Here is a 23,209-nt window from a genome sequence, read left to right on the forward strand (position 1 = left end):
ACTTGGATGGGAAAGTATTAATATGCATACATAGGCAACCTCTTATCTCTCTACAAAAGTGCAAACTGTTCCACAATGGCAAAAGAAGGAGATTTCAAGGTGTAGTAGATCCAAGCAAGGATAAATACAGAGATGAAAATCAAGAAGACACACACTAGAAACAAATCTTTTGAATAGAATATTCCAGAATATCTATGCATGACAGAAATTATATAGTCATTCAGGAACTCTCAGGCCCTGCGGAAAGCTTGGTGGTGTAATTTCTGAAGATCTAAATACTGCATGTAAATGCTAAGTATGTACAATGTACTAGACTATATGCTAAGAGATTAGTAAAATAAGGTTTTTAACTTAAAGGAACTCAATTTAGGGGAGGAAGAGAGACCAAAAGTAAATACAGTAGCAGGTGTCATTTCAGCTGAACCTTAACTGTTGAGTAGCTCTGGAGTTACAGGCAAGGTAGAACAATGGCAGTTAAAATGTAGAGAACAACATGAAAAAAAGCACAGAAGCTTGAAAATTTGGAGCATACCTGGTGACCTACAAGTGATCTAGAGTGGCTAGTGAGTAGGATTTAGAGAAGGTTGTGTAGTGGGACAGAGAAGGCAATGGCAACCCTCCAGTACTCTTACCTGGAAAATCCCATGGACAGAGGAGCCTGCTAGGCTGCAGTCCATGGGGTCGCGAAGAGTCAGACACGACTGAGCGACTTCACTTTCACTTTTCACTTTCATGCATTAGAGAAGGAAATGGCAACCCACTCCAGTGTTCTTGCCTGGAGAATCCCAGGGACGGAGGAGCCTGGTGGGCTGCCGTCTATGGGGTCGCACAGAGTCGGACACAGCTGAAGCGACTTAGCAGCAGCAGCAGTGTAGTGGGAGATAGGGGCATAGATGCATTCTGGGTAATTGGGACAAGACCACGGATGGCACTGAATGCCTGTCTGGGAAAGAAAAATCCTTCAGAATGTATTTGAGGTGAATAGTGATATGATAAGATCTGCATTTAGGAAGAACACTAACAGTTGGGCATAAAATGGAGTGGGGAGAGAGTGGATGCTGGGAAGATGTGCTATGATTTAGTCATTTGGCTCCATAAAGAAAAACTGTACTCTGGTTGACAATGTTTGTTCTTGAAAAAAGCTGGGAATCAAGAGAGAAGCAACAGAATATGAAAGAGACTTCTTAAAGCTGAAATTCTGAAGAAAGAGTATGAGTAGAGGCAGTGTTTAGAAGCTGCTGGGAATGCAATGATCCATCATGACTTTGGCAACAGAAAGTACCAGCAATTAGGGTCAGAAAGAAAGTATAATTCTTGCAGTCTGGTGAGCAGACAGTCCTACACCATCTATGACTTCTGAAGGTATGGACAATGGGGTACCTTCTATGGGTGGCACACAAGTGAGCAAATAGCTTCTTCAATGAAGCACCCTTTAAGATATACAACATATTGCATAGTAATTAAGGGTATAGGCTCTGGAGTCAGACTTCTGTAATTGAATCTTGATTCTGCTACTTAGTAATTGTGCAATCTGTAGGCAAGTTACTTAAATTCGGTGTCCCATTTTTTCTACCCTTAAAATGGAAATAATATTACCTACCTCATAGGAATGCTGTGAAGGTTGATGAGTTCATACATATAAGGTATTTATAACATGGGCTGGCACATAGTAAGGACTCAATAAATGTTAGTTAGTATTATCATGTGTATGTATAAGTGAAAGACACACACTTACTTGTGCTGTATTCAATGTTCGATAACTCTTGAAGGTATCAGTGTTATATCTAAGAGGTGGTGATCAGTATAGTTTAGCAGCCCAGGGGACATCTGCAGTACACTATCCTGCTTAGGCAGCAGACCTTAATATTGCTTAAAATGAGTATCTTAAGTCCTTTTTGGAAAAGGACAGATATGAGTAAGTTTTTCAACTTGTAAATATTCTTAGTGCTTCCCCTTAAGTAAGCTAGTGCAAGTCAACTCCAGCATAATACTGGCTGCTGTAAACTAACCTTATACTCCCATTCATAAGACCTGCCTTACACTTCCCTGAAGCACACTCAAAGGCATACTGAATGGAAAAATCCACCGGATAACAAGACTAAACAGCCAAAACCTAGAAATCTATTCCCTCTCTAATTTTTCTTGGCCTCAAACAGCAGGGGGGAAAATGATTATTTTGCAGATGAAAGACTTTCTTTCACCAATGAAAAAAAATATCAATTTCTTTAAAAATCCTAATAAGGTCTTTTTTGTTTATGTTTAAAGTGCACATTTCCAGAAAGTGGAATGGATTGAGGGGTGTTAGCCAGAGCTTCTGACTGCACAGGAAACTTGCCACCTGAAACCAAGTTTAACATGGTGCTTCCAGTCACATGCCTAGTTTTCCTTCTAACCTTCACCCATTCCCTCAAGTTCCCTCCTGTATTTTCTTTAAGAGTCAGATTCCATTTAAGTTAAGTAATGATAAAGGAGCTTTATATTATCCTCCTTTCCTTTTGCTAGAAGGAAATCATATAGCTTTACTTTAAGATATGTTAAAGTAGAAGATATCTTAGATAAGGGTAAATTCTAATTACATGGTAGCTGAGACAATATTTCTATTACCATCTTTCTGAAAGTCTCATAAACAGGTCATAACAATACGTGCCCTATCTCTGACTCATTTTCTTTTCTTTTTCTCTGACTCATTTTCTCGACAACATTCTCAAATATTCATTGTCAAATGCTGAGGAAGAGTTATCTGTGATGTGAGCATCCAGCCATTTCCCCAGTACATGGCACAGTCTCTAATAAATTCAGGTCAAAGAATGAGTGCTTCAAGAATATTTCCTGAAGAGGTTTTAAAGAATGTTTTACCAGAGAACTAGTATGACTACCCAAGTATCTGGGTTTTTCTGCTCAAGTGATAATGCAGTTTTAAACAGTATTCCTTTCAGTGGGATAGAACCTGTGTTTTTTCCCCTTTAAATGAATGAATTTAAAATTGAGAAACCATTTGGGAATTTTAAAAGATGAGAAAATTCATCCATTTTACATAATACATAGATGGATGGATAGATAGATAAAAATAGAAAGAAAAGTGTGAAACTGAGCCAGCTGTATATCTTTTCTATTGACCTGGATAAAATACTCAAATGTTAAAATATAAGTCCTTCATACTTGGCCAGTATATTTTAAAGTATACACATACTTTTACCAAAACAATTGTATATGTTTGTTGAGCAGAAATATTAAAAACAAATGAGCTTGTTTTAGAAGGAAAATATTCCACACTAACCTTTTTCAATTGGACAATATTTTACTTCTCAATAACTTTACAAGGCTCTACCTTCATTCATATTGATGTATAAATTAATCAAAACACTAATGTTTTTCCACATAATCTATAAAATTAATCTGGAAAGCACTCACATATTAAAATAAATGTTGGGCTAAAAATAGCTTAGAAAAAATCTCTAGAGTTCTATCAGATAACATTTTTTAAGTAAATGACTGAATTTAGTCTTCTTGACTAGTAGCTTAAGTCAAATTTACCCTGGACCCATCAACTGAGAGGCAGCCTAGTATAAGGGTGAGAAAAAGCACAGGTTCTTGAATCACATCAATTAACCACTGAGTCTGGGCTCTGCCACTTGTTAGATGTGAGATGTCAGGCCAGTTACTTATCCTCTAAGTCTCAGTTTTCTCACCTCTAAAATGGAGATCATTATGCCACTTGACTTCACACAGGGTGGTTATGAGAAAAGATTGACCAAGCATAAGTAAAATAATTGTGTAAGTGTTTTATATTATATCCACTATGAATCAATAACCAACAACTATATAGTAATTATAAGTTGTTTTTTAATAGAGTAAAAAATCATGATGAAATTAAGCAAGGATTCACTATTAGTATACAATTACAGTTCAGTCATAAAAGCCACCTAGTTAGCTTTGATATTATTCACTAGGTCACCCTGGAATTCAGAGATGGCAAAGAGATAATGTCACTATTTTTTTAACATAAACATTTTTATTAGCATAGAGAAGTTCTTTCCAGATATAGAAATTCCAGTAACATAACATTTTCCAGCATTTTTCACTGCCTAAAATTTAAACCAGTAACACAGGTCCATGAGAAATCTCTATTTATTGAATAAAGCGGTATTTTCCATGAAAATATATCTATTTAGTTTTGCAGTGGAGAAAACGAGATAGTCTCTGGTTTTAATCCAAAGAGAAAAACCTCAACAACTTCACACATTAAAAAGGTACAGAGACGGCTCTTCTGGAGTCAAGCATGCATTAGAGTATGGAGAAAACATCCAACAAGCACAACTCTCCAACACTTAGTGAAACAAACCAACCGCTACCCAAAGAAGAAACTGAAGCTATAAATTCAAATAAACGGGCTGCAGGGAGACTACACAAACCTGCTGTTGCTTTAATTGCAGACAATTCAATTCAGCAGCTGTTGGTCCAGGCACTAAGGTTCACTGTATGCTCTTCAGCGTAACCTTGAAATATTGTCACTCACTCACTTCTCCACATCATCTGCATGCTGTCCAATTAATGAGGAGCGAAATCAACTGTCAAACCACGTATCAAAACAGAACATGATCTTTTAGCTCTTAAGCACAGGAGCACAATATTTTAAGGACAATAAAGCAAGAATGGAGGTGTAAGCCCTTGACAATAAATGATATTCAAACTTATCAAAACATGTGGTTGTAGAAACTAAGCTTCTGTTCTGCTCGGCAAGAAAGTGAAACTTTCTCAAGGTTTTTTTTATTTGGGAGGATCCTTTCTGATTAAGTGCTAGGTAAGAAGCCTTTCAAACACATTCACCAATACCTGATCAGTCTCCAAGTTCTTCGTTATTATGGACCAATATGTTTTTGAAAGCTTAAGAGAATACTTAAAGAACACTTCTGGTCCAATGATATTTTACAATACAGATGGTTTGGAGCTGGCATGTTTAGCCTTGCTCTGATCAGCACTTTTTTTTCTACCAGGAGAACAAACAACAATAATATATAATGTTTATCAATCTGAGTTAATGAAATAAAAATAAATTTACCAAACAAATGTGTTCTGGAATGCTTCCTATTTGAAATTTACTTACTCTTAACTATATCTCAAATCTAGACAACCAATTAACAAATAGAGGAGTTAATAAACTCAAGAGAAACACAACATACTAAGTGTTTTTAAAATTGCTTTTTGCTTCCAAAGCACTGTCTTCTGTGCAAACACTCTAGGCTAGATCACAGACTACCAGTTGCAGACATAAGACTTGAGAAATTCAATACAAGAATACAGCAGAGAAGCATGCACAATTAAGGGATCGGGACTACCAATTTAACAGAGAACCCAGATCTTACATAGCAATCTGCTCCAAACATTATAGCTAGGGGCAGGCATATTTTATGCAGCTATTTTGTTTAGCTCATTAGAACATTATTTGTCCTTCAGTACAGTTGAACTGGAGGCAAAATAAGAAAGGAATGCACTTTGAAACAAAAGAAAATTTTCAGATGAAATAAAACATACTATACCTGAATATTGGACTAGGAACATCGTGACACTCTTCAGGGAACTGTTTCACGTTGTATATCCTACCGTGAGTTATTCTCCCCTTAACCTCTTCTCTTCACAAAAAGAAAAGCCAAAGCATCCCAAACCCCCACTACACACTACCCCTAACCCACCTCCCCATTGAGGAAAAAAAAAAACCAGCTACAATTCAGCTCAGATCCGATGCTTCTGTTTAGCTCAGCTCCAGCCGAGCAACTGAGCTCTAGCAACAGAGCATAGGGAGGTGGATTCCGATGCCAGTAGCACTTCCATCCACTTCACTTACACAAAAGCAGGCAGTGGAAAATCCAGGAGCCTTGAAGACAAGGGCTGGAACTGGCTTTTATGAATTGCTATTACTGCATGTGTCACCATCCATCTCCAATGACGGACACTTATAGGCTGAATTGGGAGTGGAGGGGGTGGGGTGGCGGAGGTTGGAGAGCAGGTGGAGAAGCAATTAGCAGTATGTTCATCGGAGAATTCGTTCGGGATTTCATACATCAGTGCCTAAAGAAACAGCATGCAGTTGACAAATCAGAACTTTACGATTTGCATGCCTTAGAAGGAATCTTAGCTCACAGCCCCAAACAAAATAATGCCTGCCCACTCTTATAGAGCATGGAAAGTCACCCCTCTGCTTTCTTTTTCCTCCTGCCACCCTTGTGCCTGAGAAATCAATATTCAGGATGAATATTTGCTAATTTTCCCTAAAGAATTGTATTTAAAAGTCTGGAAGCAAAGGAAGTATAAAGAAATTAAATTATACTGAATATGACATCTCTTTTAACAAAAAGGCAAGAAGCTAATTATTTTAAGCCAACCATCCTTAGTCCCACTCGCCAGGTGCAGCTTTCATACCTATAATCAATGGATTACACAACTTTTGTGCATATATTTAACACTGAAAAACAATATGTATACCTAAAAATAGTTCAGTTATAGTCAAGGTAAGAAGCTAAGAGCTAGGTGCAGGAATCTCTCCATAGGTGATCTTTAAGAAGGCACTTTATAAGTGCTTTAGCTTACTCATCTGCTAAACTGAAGCACCTTTTTTTAGACTTATTTCAAAAAGAATCAGGAGTAGAAAGAAAAAGGAGACAGTCTCTTCGGAAGAAAACATGACACAACTGAGGAGTACTGGGGATGAGTATCAGGAAACCTGGGTTCAGGTTCCAGTTCTACAACTTTCTAGCTGTGTTACCCTGGACAAGTCATTTAACTTCTTAGAGCATAAGTTCCCTTATTTTATAAATTGTACATAGCTGTACCCATTCTCTACATAGGATTGCTATGAAGAGCTAATGAAATAATAGTTATGAGAATGCTTTTGTAAATTGTAAAGGACTATAAAATTGTATGGGATTATTATTATTATACCCTGAGACAAACCTTGCCTAAATGACTGAAATGAGACACCTCTATCACATAAGGAAAATAAAAAGAAAGGACCAATATACTTTCATGAAACATTATCCAATTCTTCCAATTTTAAAAGTAGAAGGAAGTAGTGTTTGCTCTTAAAATTCCACAGGAGAAAATTTTTTGAAAAGAAAAACCTTAATATCTGATATATAATACATCAAAAGTTTATTAAAGAGATGGAAGCCTTCTAATTTCTTCTTTCCTTTCTAAAAAGTCAGTCAATTTTTTGGTAAGGTCTAGTATTATGTCCCATCTGGAATGCAAGTTACTAGACAATGAGCATCTCGTTTTGTTAAATCTTCCTGTTAACCTGGTACATCCTTACTGCCCAGTGTGTGGAAAAGGATTCAGGTTGATTATCTAAATCCACAAGGTAAAACTACAAAGTCATGCTTTATGAGGCTCCAAGCTGCTTTGATACTATATATACAGTGACCAGCTGGCTTCAGCTGGGACACAGTTTTAGTACATGAAGTCCTGGGATGGCCAATGATCCAGGCAACGTCTAGGGGCCTATGGTTCAGCCAAATCCCACATGTCTTGATTTTCATCTGTATGGTGGTTTCCCAAGTATGTGTCTGTCCACATAGGCCAAATCTGAAGCAGCCCAAAGAAAGGTGGGAGTATAGAAGAAATATCAGATGGCAGCTCCCCTGGGCCCCCTCTAATGTCATCTGTGAACTCACAAGTACCTAGCCTACTTCCTATGAGAAGAAAGAAAACGTTTTTTCCTAATTGCCCCCTTGAATGTCATTGCCAATACTGAAAATTTCAGTAAATTATGTATCCAAATTCTATATTAAATCAATAGGGAAAATGGATAAGTAGAGGGGAAGAGAGGGGAGGGAAGGAGAGTGAAAGAATCTGAAGTGAGAGCTTTTTTCCCCCCATGCAGAAAAACACTTGCTAGAATCATCCAAAACCTCACCTCCTAGAAAGTACTTGCCTTCTGAGGTACTAGAAATGGCCCTTTTACTACCATAGCTGTAATCTTAGCCTTCCAACTGCTTAGGTAAACAGTCAAGAGCTTGAAAAAGCACTGGTAGACCTGGCACCAGAACTTTCCTTTGGCATTTAGAAAGCCAGGTGGGTAGAACACAGTTCTCTAGGGGGCCTCATCATTGCAACCCTCCACCAGTGATTCTTGCCTGGAGAATTCCAAGGACAGAGGAGCCTGGTGGGCTATAGTCCAGGGGGTCACAAAGAGTTGGACACAACTCAGTGACTAACACATCTGTGGCATGGCTGGTCACTAGTAAAGTTGTCAGTCCAACTTCAGTTAGTTACAGGAAAGGAAGCTGGCCTGAGACTTTAAAATACACACTGGTAAGAAAGGAACAAAGGCGGTATTTCAGAATCAAGCTGATCTGCCATTGGGCATTGCAACTGAATTGTTGCACACATTTAAGCTTGAAATTCATATTTCCCAAGTTCCTCAGAAAGGCCATTCAAAGTTAAGGGGAAAGGACAGGAAAGATAATCTTTTGTCAAAAGGTAAGGATCATATCTAGAACATGACTGATAGTATGTCCCCAAAGGCAATAAACTAGGGTGGAAGGCAGCAGTTTCAACCCATATTAGCAAGAATGGAAATTAAAGCATCAGAGAATCCTGATAAAAACAAATAGACAAACATATACATCAAAAACCATTGCAATGTTTCTATCATCCTAATTTCAATCTCCAGTATATAAACACTAGTGTTCCCCTAATCCACTTGAGCTCCTTCTCAGCAACTGTCACCATGCCCAGCTGATCTTTTCAAATGAATTGCTGTTGTTAACCACCTTGGATACCGAGTACTTTTGTAAAAAGCAAAAATTCCAGTGCAAGATTTCAAATAACAATGAAACTTGAACCAAACCATGAACCTAAACAAGAAGAAACAACACTAGTTTTCTAAATCCCAACAAAATGGAACTGTTAATAGCTTGAAAGCAGTAACAACTAGTGAATTGATTTGAACTAGACCAATGCTTCATGTTTTCTGAATCAATCAAACTTGTACCAAACCCTGAGAGTCCAGTCAGTTCAAGCTCCTGCAAAGAGCACACATCGAGACTTGCTTTCACCTGCCTGAGAGCCCAGAATGAACCATAGTACAGCACTAACTAGGAGTTGGGAAAACTGCATTCTCCTATTTTTTTTTCACTGTTTGACCTTGGTCAAGTCACTTACCCTCTTTTTCACTCAGCCTGCTTTATTTGAAATGATTGGGGTAGGACTGCCAATATCCCAGGTCTAATACTCTATGTGAATTGTGAAATTTAGTCTAGCAACAAAATAGATGATGTCACAATTTGGCCCTAATCTTCAGGAAGCAGAGAGATGGACCACCCCAACTCTCCTAAGAATTCATGTTTTTAGCTTTTTTTGAAAATGCTTCATATTAGAGCCAGGCAACTGTCTTTACTCACTGGGCAAATGTGCCTTAGGAATAGTCAGCCCAATATTCCTTTTCAGAATGTTTCCCTTCAAACAATGTTTCAGGAGCAGTTTGTTTTCCTCAAATGAAAGCTACAGGTAAGTGGTCTGGTCCCTAAAAGGAAGAAGGAAGAAAGTGATCTAAATTATGCAAAGTACCTACTGCATGCCAAACATGGCATGATACTTTATTTTTTAAATCATTCCTCACAACACAACTATATGGTAGGTATTATCATCCTAATTTTATAGGCAAGGAAACTGAGGCTTACTGATGTTAAGTAACTTGCTTGCAGTCACCCAACTGCTAAGCGATAGATCTGGGATTTGAACTCAAGCAATCTGAATCCATTCCTGTACCAACATTCTAATGATTAAAGTCTGAATGGCTGAATTCCTTCTTAATTCAGTGATTCAATTGGACTTTCTGAGTCAATACAGTAAAGTAAATGTAATTCTCCTTACATTTATACTGGATAGACAATTTTAAAAAAATTTCATCCTACAGTATGGTTAAGACCACTGGGCTCTGCAGTCTGACAAGCCTGAATTTCTTGAATTCTGGCTTATGGACACGGTACTTAACCATATTGAGTCTCAAGTTTTCTTATCTGGCAAATGGGGAAAGAAGTAGTACTTACTCATTGGGTTGTTGGAGTGTTAATGGTGTGATAGCAACTAGCACAGTGCTTGGCACAACGTAATTATTCAATAAATGCATATTAGAGCTGTACTTGTATTCATAAGCAACAGAGCCAGAAAGGAAAGATTATAAAGAGAAAGGAAACTAGGGTTCATTGAACTCAAGTACTCTTTGGCCTGTAGCACAGATTTAGTTTGAAAGAGGTTTTCAGTGGCCCATCCATACTCTCTAAAACTAAGCTGTGTCTTGCTGTAGATTAGCATATTCATGAAGTGACATGATTATACTAATTGGTGGTGCCTAAGTAGTAGCAAGGAAACTTGTCATGTACTCTGCTGAGCAGCAATTGTCCCTAGTTTCCTGGAATCTCTCCTTCTAAAGAGAGGGTTGGAAAGTAGCAGATAAAAGTACTGCTGAAAGTACCAGGTGGTCTAAGGCCCCCATCTTCCCCCAATTCTTCAAGCTCCGGCTCCTATTTCATCCACTCATGGCCCTCTTTGCATATACACCTCTCCTCCCTCAGTTAATTCTAGTTTCATTGTGATTCTTCCCCTAACTCTAGCTCTGTCTCTGCTCATCAGTGTCAAGTGGTGTTTATGGAATGTGTGTCTGGCACTGCACTAGGTGAAGTGGAGGGACATCATCCAAAAGTGAGTCAGAGACCTGTGTCCCATGGCCAAACAGATCTAAGATCCACAGGTAGACCAGAATTTTTGTAACACAGTAAACACAGGTATAATTGGATGAACAGCTTGATTTCAGAGCACAAAATAGTTTGTTCATCTAGTTAATGATACATATACTGAAGAACTTAGAATTATATAGCTGTCAGCAACCCGATTTGAAATGCATAAAAAGATGGATAGATGGATGAAAAGGTGATAAAGCAAATAAAGTGCTAATTCTAGAATCTGAATGGTGGGTATATGGGTGTTCACTGTGTAATTCTTTCAACTTTTCTATATATTTAATTTTTTCATCATAAAAGGTTGAGGGAAAAAGGAGAAGGGTAGGTAAAGGGGATAGCTTTTTCAACTTCAAATGTTTCAGAACAAAATAACTATATGTAGAAGCATAAATCAGATAGGGGAAAACATTAAAAATTGGTGAATCTGAGTGAATGATACATGACAGTCCTTATATGATTTTTTTTATTTTTCTCCTTTTTTTCTTTTGCCATATATCAATAATGATTAGTCTTTAAAGACAGTAACCAGGGTGTCCCTTTTCTGGGAAGCCTCCTTCAGTGCCCTCACCTGTTCTCTAAATTATATGATTCTTTTATAAATATTTTTTCTATATTTAAAATTATTTCAAAATAAAAACTTTAAAGTTACTTTATTGAAAACTGGCCCCTTACATTTAGTGTCTCAGTTGCCATTTTTAGTAGAGAGGATATTAGGTCCATAATAGTAAGGTCCATCTAGTCAAAGCTATAATTTTTCCAGTAGTCATGTATGGATATGAGAGTTGGACCATAAAGAAGGCTGAGTGCTGAAGAATTGATGCTTTTGAACTGTGCTGTTGGAGAAGACTCTTGAGAGACCCCTGGGCAGCAAAGAGATCAAACCAGTCAATCCTAAAGGAAATCAGTCCTGAATATTCATTAGAAGGACTGATGCTGAAGGTGAAGCTCCAATACTTTGGCCACCTGATGTGAAGGGCTGACTCATTAGAAAAGACCCTGACGCTAGGAAAGATTGAAGGCAGGAAGAGAAGGGGATGACAGAGGATGAGATGGCTGGATGGCATCACTGACTCAACGGACATGAGTTTGAGCAAGCTCCGGGAGATGGTGAAGGACAGGGAAGCCTGGCATGCTGCAGTCACAGTACAGGGTCGCAAAGAGGCAGACACGACTGAGTGACTGAACAACAAGTAGAGAAATTGAAAGGAATGGTGGGGGTGAAGAACAATAATCAACCCATAGATATATTTGTGTGTGTGTGTGTGTGTGTGTGTGTTAAGTCGCTCAGTCATGTCCAACTCTTTGCGACCCTATGGACTGTAGCCCACCAGGCTCCTCTGTCCATGGGATTCTCTAGCCAAGAATACTAGTGGGTTGCCATGCCCTCCTCCAGGGGATCTTCCCGACCCAGAGATCAAACCTGTATCTCTTAAGTCTCCTGCATTGGCAGGCAGGTTTTTAACACTAGCGCCACCTGGTTGGGTGCCTACTACATGCAATACACTGTGCTAGGCACTGTGGCAGATTCAAAGTTAAAAACATAGTTGCCACCCTGAGAGGGCTCACAGTATAGATGAGGGAAAGCCAAAGCAGTGTCTGAGAGGGTAACTAGCTGGCCAGATAAGTTCTGTTAAGACAGAAGTATGAAGACAGGAAAGGCAGGTTGGAGCCAGACCGCAGAAAGTATTGAATGCCAGGCTAAAGAGTTTGGACCTCATCCTATGGATGATGGGAAGCCATTTATAGTATCTAAGTCAGAGAAATAATATGCTCCAAAACTGATTGGCTAAATAGGACCCTTTGGGCACAGTTCTCTTCATCATGCATTTATTTTATATGCATGTACTTCTGGCCCTTATATCTTCTACTTCCCTTATTTCAATATGGCCTTTAGGGATTTCCAAGGGTGCTGCCCATTTTTTGTCTGTGTGTAACTAGAAGTTCTCAAATTATTTATTTTTCAACTCAAGTAAAGACAACTAGACCACTGCAGTCATTTCTTCATCTGTGTTACTTGCTGCCCTTTTTTGAAACAGCCACCTCTTCACCCTCTCTCCTTTTCTCTCCCTCAGGCCCACTGACTCAGTAAGCAATAAATAAGCCTCAGACGGTTTTTTAAACTAGCAGCTATGCTTTGAAACTCTGATTTCCTTCTTGATAGTCAAGCCCCAATTACTACTGGGACCACTGGTTTGAGTTGGAAAGAATGAATATTCAGCTAAGCAACACGTGAAGGTGTGCAGGAAGCTCTGTCCTGCGTGTAGAAGGAAATGATTATTCACAGTGATCCTTGTATAGTGAACCACTTAGTGGAGATGGCATTCCTGAATAGGGGCAAGTGATCAGAGAAGGTCTCTCAGACTGCCTTCCCTAATCACTTCCCAAATCAAAAGGTGGACTTTCTGTCTCCAGTTTTTTCCCCATAAAGCCCATCCCCCAACTGAATCATGTTATGCCCCCATTTAAAACCCTGTGCTAAAAAAATAAAAAATAAATAAAATAAAATAAAACCCTGTGCTGGCTCATCCTTGCTTATAGGATAAAGGTCAAACTCCTTAACAACAGACTTCCTTCACCAACTGGCTACAAGAAACCTTCCCAGATCCTTATCCTGTGCCCTCTTCTATACTCTCAGTGATTCACACACAATATCTCACCTTTTTCTGAACAATTCATTTTTACACATGTGACTGTTTTGCATGTGCTGTGTTCCCTCTTTCTGGAATTCTTTCCCACCACCCCTTTGTCCACCAAGATTCTAGGCAATGCCCACTCATCTTTGTGACTCAGCACAGCTAGACTCTGGTCTGTAAGGAGCCCACCCCTAGCAGTAATTTCCTCCATAACGTTCCCAGGACACCTTATAACATAGTTCTTTCTCTGAGCACCTTTGTTATTGTAATAAAATGATTGGTCTGGGTGTCTGTCTTCCCAACTTGACTGTGAGCTCCTTAAGGGCAGGCAGGGACAACTTCTAATTCATCACTGTATTCCTAGCACTTGGCAAAAGATCTGGTCCTGTATATGTGCGTAAATGCCTATTGAATAAATAAGCTTGAATATCAAGTGCTCCTTGAATTCGAACTAAGCATCTCTTGAAAGGTGAAAATTAGAATATTATGTGACCAAAGTAATCCTAGTGAAGTGTGTTCGAGGACTTGACTGAAGAAGAAATGGTAGGAGGACATATTACGGGGCCTTACTGTGGGACAGTTTCGACCCCAGGAAGCTCTTACTGGCAGTTGTTACTGGCTAAGAAGAGCAGCTGAAGTGGATGAGAAGGACCCTTACTAGGGATTTCCCCCAAGTCGTCTTCACAGTTTACCACTGAAGCCATGTTGTTTATGTAATATTCTCTACACGGTGTTTCAACTGTTCTGAATTACAGCCAGACTTGTATTTGTGCTGCCCCTGCCTGATATATTTGGACCAGCCTTATTAATGGAGTCATGGAAAGTTCTCCAGTTCCTAGTCTCACCTATCATTATCGTGCTTAAGGAATCATTGAAAAACTGAGAACCAAAAAGGGGGACAGGGAGGAGCTAACAAAAACCATCTTTTATTTTTCTCCTAGATTGACAATATCTGTCCCCAGACCTCCCATCCTACAGCACTTTCTACTACATATCAGTAAAGGCAAAAAAAAAAAAAAAAAGACAATGAGGATTATAGCAAAACTTGAGACTTTGCAGGCAACAAAAAGAGGAAGCAACATTGGGACCTGGCATATAAATCTTTAGACATATGATCAGTTGCCACTTCTAGCAAGTAAACATTTCAGCTGTTTCAAACAAATAGCAAAAGCAATTAGCCCTTTCTGTAGACTAAACTGAGGTGTGTGCTGAACTTTTTTAAAAAACGGAGTCTGTTTTGATCTTCAAAAATGTCAAACTGGTAAACACTTCGCTTTTTTTTTTTTTGTACATATAAATCTAAAAGCCAAGTCTAGCTTGAGGAAGATTTAAGAGACATAAAATTTGTCTGAGGTGTCTGCCAAATCTCCGCAGTAGAGACAGAAACCCTGGAAAAGCTGACACAGCCATAACTCTCACAACATCCCCAGCAGATTTGTGCAGGGCTGGACGTACAGAAAGTCCCCGTTTCTTCCCTCAAACAGTTTGTAAATAGAGAAGTAGATCATTTGCTTATCAGCTATCTGGGAGCTCATTTTTGCCTATATATCCCACAGAGGAAAAAGACAGAGGAAAAAAAAAAGAATAAATCCCTACTGGCAGGTATCCCAATTTTCAGTGGAGTAAATTTTCATTTATATGATAGGTTTGCTTGATGAAAGCTTCTCTTTCTTTCCTTTGCTCTTTCACACTCATTGTTGTATGTACACTAGATCTCTCTGTCTGTCTGGAAGGCAAGAAAAGGGGTATTTACAAGTATCTAGGGCAGTGCCTAGCAGAGTGCTTTGGACATAGTAAGCTCACAGTAAATCATCAAATGAAACTCTACTTACAATTTCAACTTATTTGATCATGGAGCAGAACTATGCATTCTTTTTACTGGAGTATACAATGGTGAGAATTCCTTACAAGGCGATATCGTTTTATTCTGACAATTCATGCTTAGGACCTCTATCCTTTAAAGAGCATCCATTTTTGCACAATGGGTATTATTTGTAAGAAAAATGAAGGAAAGACCACATGGCAGGATCCTGAGTGACAATATGAACACCGATATGCTTTTGTAGAGAAAATCAGATATCTCATATTCACCTGATTGTGCATCATTATGGTAATCCACTACATATGTCTAAGATCACTTAACAATGCAAGAATATAGTGCATGCATGAGCTGCATTCTGTAAATAGGATTAACAGTTGAATTCAACCAAGGTCTTCCCTGGGGACAGATTGCTGGAAAATACATCTACATGACATTTAAAAAAAATAAATTAACCAATGACACTGGCTCCCATGAGACACATTGTTTCTTGTACATTCAATTCTATCCCAGTTTTCTGTAGCTCTTTGCTGACATCCCCATCCCAAAAGACATAGAATTTCAAAACAGAAAGAAAAACAGAGCAATTGGAGCTCTTCTGTCTCTCTTGCATGAAGTGTTGTAGACACAAAGGAAGGATTTCTGTACATTAACACAATGTGAATAGTGATGTAGTGAGATCATGTCAGTCTGGACTGGTCTTGTTATGCTGTGGTCACATATAACTTGCCCAGGGGAATGAACCAAGTCTGGATGCATACTGACAAAGACTGGCAGGGGCCGCAGAAAAATGAAAGCTGTATTATGATAGAGGAGTTTGATTTTTTTCTTAAAAAAATGTTCTTTATTATGATTAACTTTCTTACCACTTATATTTAATTAGTTTTACTCATCTGTAAACAGGGATAACTATTGTGTGTATTTAACATTTTTACTCTGAGATTGAAATGAAATGAAACACTGGTAACTTGCCTGGCACACAATAGTTAACCCATACAATGAACACCAATATTTGGTTAGCATTAGCTAAACACCTATTAGGCATCAGGCACTGGCCTAAGTCTTCAAGAAAAGTAAGCTGTGGCAGGAAAAAGCGACGCTGGAAAGAAAAGCAGGGAACTGATTTTCAAAGGCTTTATAAACAGTCTAAGAAATTTAGATTTTATCTTGAGGACAATGGGCAGCCTTTGAACTATTTTATACAGAGCTGGATAGCTTTAGACTTGTGATTTAGAAACATCATTCATTCTGTCAGCATTGGTGGAGAAAGGATTGGAAGGGAGGCAGGCTGGAGGCAGTAGTAACCCTAGGTAGAAGTCATATGTGTGTTGCAGGGTAGGAGGGGGCAGTGTGCCCAAAACTAAGGCAATGGTAATAGCGGTGGACATGGGGAAAGCATTTTTAAATAACTTTTTAAAAATGTACAAATATATTATTATAGAGGATTAGCAAAAATATGGAAAAGGCTAAAAATAGAACTCACGTAATCTTTCTATTTACAGGAAAACTCCATCAATAATTTTTTATGTATTTAACATTCTGGGACTTTTCCTATGTATATATGTACACTGATTTGGGGGGGTGAGTGTACATGTGTGTCAAGTGTGTGTGTGTATGTGTGTGTGTGCAAAGAGATCTATCAGCTTTATAATTTGAATATTCTCTTAATATATCATAAACAACTTTCCACATCATTAAATATTCTTTGGGAACCTCAATTTATATAGTTATTTAGTAATCCATAGATGTACCATAATAGATTTAATTCAAACCTCTAATATTAGACATCTAAAATGTAATTTTTTTCTTTTTCTTTCTTTATTTCTTTTTTCTTTTGCTATTATAAACAATTCTGGGCTAGACATCCTGGGAGCTAAATTTTTAGAAACTTCACATTTATTTCCTCAGCATACAGCCCTAGAAGTTGAAAGCTATGTTCCATCTGAAGATTTTTGATTCATATTGACACATTCTTTCCAGAAAGGCTGGATCAAATTACAGCCCCACTAGTAGTGTCTATGAGTAGGAGGAGACCCCTTTCAGAGTGATTTCAAGGATGAAATCAACTGGATTTGGTGGGTAGAGAGGAGGGGTGGATCCTTGGCAGAGTATCAGGGCCGGAGCAATGTGAACTCTGTCAAGAGGAGGGAAGCAATGGCCAGGCCTAAGGAACAGCAGGCTGGGTGGATAAATGTGAGAAAAAAAAAAAAGATAAGGGAAACCACAGGAGAGTGGGAGAAAATGAAAAGAAAAAGAAACCTCTAGTGAAGTTATACACCCAAGTCACTTTAACTTACTACTACATTCTGCAAAAGCAGCAAAGGCAGCAAAGAGCTAATCTTCTTATGGTATTTGGCACTCTGTGGGACCAAGGTCCAGAGTTATATTCATGTAAATATGTTGATCCATTCTTCTCACCCAATTACCATTTATTAGGTGTCTACCATGCACTAAGTACTATTCTGGATGCTTTGGGTGTGGAGATACATAAGAGCTGGTCCCTGCCCTCAAGGAGCTCACAGTCTAGGGAAGAGACAGACACATCCACAGACCAGCACACTATGGTATGGTACAGGATAGAGGAAAGAGCTAAGTGCAGGGTGCTGTGAAAGCCAGGCGCCTACTATTGCTTTCTGTGTGCATGCACACGCGTGCATTTGTGTGTGTGTGTGTGTGTGTGTCTGTGTGTCTGTGTGTGGTGGAGGGAGGGGGAGTTACAGGAAAGGCTTCACAGGGGTGCTGATATTTGAGCTGAGTCTTGAAGGACTTTCTCAGATGGCTCAGGATCACAGATCACACTCATACTCCTTGTATAACTCCTTGTATATGGTATCTCTCAAGGATACTCGGTAAGACAGTGAGGATGCTTGTGTATAATCTAAACCCACTCATGACAACAGCCTCCACTGTTACCTTCATGGATATACGTACATAGCCTGATCTAGGCAATATATGCTCATTAGCATAAAAAGGACAACAGGCACATGACCTACAGTCTTTTAAAATAGTTCAGATGACACTGATAAATGCGTGTCTGCATGCTTAGTCACTTCAGTCATGTCCGACTCCTTGTGACCTTGTGGACTGTAGCCCACCAGGCTCCTCTGTCCATGGGATTCTTTGGGCAACATTACTGGAGTGGGTTGCCATTTCCTCCTCCAGGGGATCTTCCTGACCCAGGGATCGAACCCACGTCTCTTATGTCTCCTGCATTGGCAGGTAGGTTCTTTAGCACTAGCACCACCTTGGAAACTGATAAAATAATAATATTCAAACCTACAAAGTCCTACAATTTCTACCTTTTAAATGTCTCTCAACTCTGTTCCCTCCTCCTGTGTGTTGCTCCCTGGGTCCTCACCGTCTCTCTTTGGAACAGACTGCCAGCCTCCTAACTGATCACGTCCCCTTCCAGCACATCCTAAAGTGAAAACCTGATCATGACATTCCTCATCTAAAACATTTTAATGTTTTTCTTTTTATTGCCAACAAGCAATATTTTCCAAGTTTCAGTCATTGGAATATTACTTGCTGATTTTCGCATATTCACACACTATGTGTACTATTATTTACTTATTATTTCTTTTTAAATCAACTTAAAACTGGTTACTTTCTCTTTTCACTAAGCTGTATCTTAAGTAACCTTAGATTTGATGATGTAATTTGGTTTTATCTTTTTATAAACCACATCAGAATATATAAAATTTTTAAATGTTTGTGGGAGTACAACATAACTACCAGTGGTAGATGCCCTACATTTTGAGAAACATAGGCCTATGTGAGCACATCCAAACTTCTCATCATTGAGTTAAGAGTTCTTCACAAATCAGCCCTGACCTATCTTTCCAGACTCTTCTACCATCATACCTTCCTTTCCCCAAACAATCTGCACCCCAGCCAAGGTGAATCCCTCAATATTGGACACACCTTTGCTCTTGTAAAAATCCCGTATCTTTCACAGACTGCTCCCTCTATCTGCAAGGCCTCCCCTCCACTCTTCCCTGCCTGATAAATTTCTTATCCTTCAAGACCTATCTGACAAGTCACCTCCTCCCAGAAGCCTTCTTCCTGACTCTCCCTGACAGTCACACCTTCCTCCATCCTCCAGCAGCACTTTGCACCTGTCTCTGTTATACTACATACTATATTATCTCAGAATGACGGGTCTCTATCTCCCCAACTAAACCTAGAGAGAGCTCACATGTCCTACTCTGTTGCATCTCCAATGCTTCATGTGGGGCAAAGGTTATGGAGGAGACCCAGTGCCCCGAAGGTCACTTAAAGCCTAAAATATAATAAAAGGCAAAATTCTGTCCAGGCCCAAATAGCTTAGAGGTATGACAAGTTTTATAAAGAGAAGCATCTAAATCAGACATAGTAATACTGGCTACAGTTTTGGCAGACTCAGTTAGCCACACTGCAGTAGCAGTTAAGCTAACTTGGTTTTGGCAGCTACTTTACGGCAGATACATACTGACATAGAAGCTAAAAGTGAATCACTCATGTTTTTGCCAAGATGATCGAATGTATCTCACAATAACCTCTCCTTACCACAAATGGAAAGTCAAGAACAAAAGTGAACATTGGGACCAGCAAACCATGATGGACAGACCATGGGCTCTGGAGTCAGAAATCTGAGTTCCAAACCCCAGCTCAACTCCTTACAAATGATGTGACTTTAGGCGGGTTGCTTAAGTTCTTGACATATTAGTTTCTTCTAGAAAAATTGTACCTACATCATAAAACTCTTAATATTATGCAACAAAGTGCTTATGATAGTGCCTGGAACATTATATGGGCTCAATAAATAGCAATCACTATTGTCTGCCCAATGAATTGACTACAATTCAGGTAATATGATGCACAAGGACAGCAAATGCATTTCTTAAGAAAATAAATTTACATCACCAGGCTTTAAAATGACAACTATAGAGTGTAAGTAAGAATAGCCACAAACAAAACAGGCTATAAGACAAGGTTCTTCTTGGTTTTAAATGAAACTCACACCTGGAACATACCACCACACTTCTTTGTGCTCTCCAAGAATTGATCTCAAATCAGGTTCCCCTAGGATGAAAAAACAAAAATCACCCAATCTTAATTTTTGCTTTCAATTTTATTTGATACAGAATAATATCCAAACTACGAGGATTTTTTAAAGTAGCCTATGATCCCAAGCTTTTCAACACTATTTCTTTCCCAATCTATCCCTGCTGACACATTTTACTTGAGTTCAGGGACGCTCACCTGTTGTATCTACCTCTTCTATCCTTCTCCAATTCCAACCCCAGTATCAGGAAGCAGTTTCTCTCTCCTCTTAGCCCATTTCAAGTCCCCTTTACTCTTTTGGAGCCCAAATTACAATTCATCTCCTTCCCAAAGCCGACAAGGATTGGTCTGGAAGCAGATGAATTTCAAGCCTTCAGCTCTTCCACCCTTAGGCTAGACTTCCCATTGATCAACCTTCCCACCTCATCAGTACCCCCTTCCACTACCCCCTCAGCACTTTTTGCACGCGTTTTTAATAATAAAATAATACAGTGTCGTTTTGCACAGTCTACTCCGTACTTGGTGCGCCCCCTAAATATTTGTCAACATCAACGCTTGCTGGAAAGCCCTAACGTGCTCGTTTTTTAAAAGAAATAAGTCTAATTTGTCTTTTGTTCTCAGAACACTGCACTGAACCTTAAACACCTATTTCTCAAAAGCGAGATTCCTTCCCTCATCTGCTGCCCATCCCTTCCGAAAATTGAGGGGAAACCCTTTCCGCTACAAAGATCCGGTCAGGCAAGGGGCAAGCGGTTGGAGGGCCAATAAAGAGATGGCGACGATCATGATCTCACCATCAAGAGGTAGAAACTGAAAAGTTGACAAAAAGTCACCCCCAGAGTGTGGCAAGGAACTCCCACTCCCCAAAGGGAAAGGGGTGTGCGTGCGTGGGAGAGATGTGTGCCCAAACCCTAAGTGCAAATTGAAAGAAGAGAGGAAAAAGAGACCGCCCAACTCCTGCAAGCAGTAAGCAGAGCCCAGACGCCGCCTAGGGAAGACCCTGGTGGAGAACCCTAACTTTAGACGTCTGAGGAGGCACAAGGCCGGGGTGAGGGATACAGGATGGCGTTGTGGAGGAAAAAGATAGAGGGCAGAGTTGAGGGAAAAGAGAAAAGACGGTACGCTCCGAGGCTCCAGAGGAACGCGCGCGGAGACAGCCGAAGCCCACCCGGACTCCCGGCCCGAAGCCCCCTCCCGCTCGGAGGCGGAACTGGGTGGAGTCAGGGCTGAGGCCCGCGGACCCGGAAGCACCATCCTCCCTAGGCCCCCTCAGTCCCACAGTCCCCAGCCTCCGCGGCTCAGGCTTTCTGCCTCTCTGACCTCCAGCTCCCCGGCTACCGAAGCGCTACTCCTTATAGAGCCGCGGAAAGTCGGGAGGTGCCGCAGCTTCCGGGCAGGCAGTGCCCCTGCGGCGCACGGCGCCGGAGGACAGTCTTCTGCACGCCCCGCCTGGCGCTGCCGGCTTAGGCCCGGCGCCCAGGCCCAGGTTGGACTCTCACCCACTCTGCAGCCGCTGAGGTGTCTCCTATTGGCTACTGGTCACCGGGAGAGCCTCGGGCCCGAGCCCTTGTCCTCATGGGAAATGTAGTTTGAGGTCGTTGGAGGCTGTTCTTCCTAGTGGAGGGGGTGGAATCCAATACTGACATTGGCGGAGAGACTCTGGTGAAGACAGAGGATTGTGGGAGATGAAGTCGAGACCTTTCTTTTTATGTACCCACAGTTCCTCCCCTCCGCCAGCCCCCTCCCCCAGTTCCTATTGTCCCCAGAGTTTCCGCTTGAGGACAGTGTTCTGGATGTTGTAGTTTGAAATGTGCAGTCTTACAGAATCTCCCTTCTTGGAGTATGGGGTTGTGCTTATGGGTCTGCTGAAGGTTCTAGATTGGTTTTACTGTTGGTTGAGCTACTGGCATGGGGTTGGGGCGGGGGGTGGGGGGAGGCAAACACTTCATCGCAATTTGAAATTCTCATTAAGTTTTGATTTAGTGGGTTTTTGCAAAATGTTATTTATACTCTGATAAGCTAAGAGTTTTGACTAGTCCTTTAGAATTGTCAAAATGTGTTCTGTGTGAACCATCATTAGAATCACTTTAAAGTTTCTGGAAATGTGTATTTGTTTCTAATTGGGAGCCATATTTTTTTCCTTGTAAATGGTGTCACAACAGCCATAGAAATGTGACTGTGTTATGGAGTCAAAGCTTTCTCTACTACCTGCAGGACGGGCTGATGAATCAGAGATGAGGTGTTGAAGCAAGGAGTAAGACTTTATTTGGAAAGTTGGCTGACCAAGAAGATGGCAGAGTAATGTCTCAAATAACCATATTATCTGAGTCTGGACGCCATGTTCTGTTATAGAACAGAGATGGGGGAAGTGAGGAGACAAAGTAAAAAGGCTTTTAATTTTACAAATATCTCCTAGAATGGCAAGCCTCAGGCAGGGAATTTGTTAATTTCTTCCTTCCTGCCATCTACAGGTGGACAGGGTTCTGAACAAAGGCACTTTAGTAACAGTCAGGTAGAGGGGCAGGATTCTCTGAGACAGGCCATTATGTATTATTATAATAACAAAAGCAACCAAAATCAAGTCAAAGAAACACTTCCAACTTGCAGTCAGAATTGGCTTTTTCCTGCAATAATTGAAGCCAGCCATAAGAAACCTGTTTAACCTACACTTGATCTTAGCCAAAAGGCCGAGAAGCGATGAAACCTGTTTAACCTATAAGGAAGTCACGCTGTGAAGAACAGAGGCCACATCCATCAGTGTAATGGAACAGTTGAGAGCAGATACACAACTTGAATAATAAAAAATAACTGTGTATTTCTTTAAGAAATTATCTTTTTAGTAAAAAAAAAATATGCTAAAGGAGGTAGATAAAGGAATACATGGGGAAGCCTAAACACCTTCAAGTGATTAAAAGGTTGGAAAAAATGGTGTCAGTCAGTTCAGTTCAGTCAGTCAGTCATGTCAGACTCTTTGC

At 40.0% G+C, this 23,209-nt stretch overlaps 1 protein-coding gene across 9 annotated transcripts in view; it reads right to left on the reverse strand.

Annotated features, from left to right (window-relative positions):
* The window catches only part of ENOX2 (ecto-NOX disulfide-thiol exchanger 2), a 281,222-nt gene extending 259,154 nt beyond the window's left edge, over positions 1-22,068 (reverse strand). For 2 of the 9 annotated variants that reach the window (XM_043895066.1, XM_043895063.1), the window contains exons 1-2: positions 21,555-22,068; positions 20,204-20,252 (exon numbers count right to left, since the gene is read on the reverse strand). Coding sequence is in view for 3 of the 9 variants with exons in the window: in XM_043895059.1 (XP_043750994.1) it covers positions 5,538-5,559 (22 nt within the window). In the remaining 6 variants the exon portion in view is untranslated. Of the gene's footprint in view, positions 1-4,412; positions 4,541-5,537; positions 6,040-20,190; positions 20,253-21,554 lie in introns of those variants that run through there. The other 7 variants (XM_043895064.1, XM_043895061.1, XM_043895059.1 and 4 more) reach the window with 5 other exon arrangements.
* Positions 22,069-23,209: the final 1,141 nt, after the last annotated feature.

Source organism: Cervus elaphus, chromosome X (assembly GCF_910594005.1).
Source record: "Cervus elaphus chromosome X, mCerEla1.1, whole genome shotgun sequence".
NCBI classification, from domain to species: Eukaryota; Metazoa; Chordata; class Mammalia; order Artiodactyla; family Cervidae; genus Cervus; species Cervus elaphus.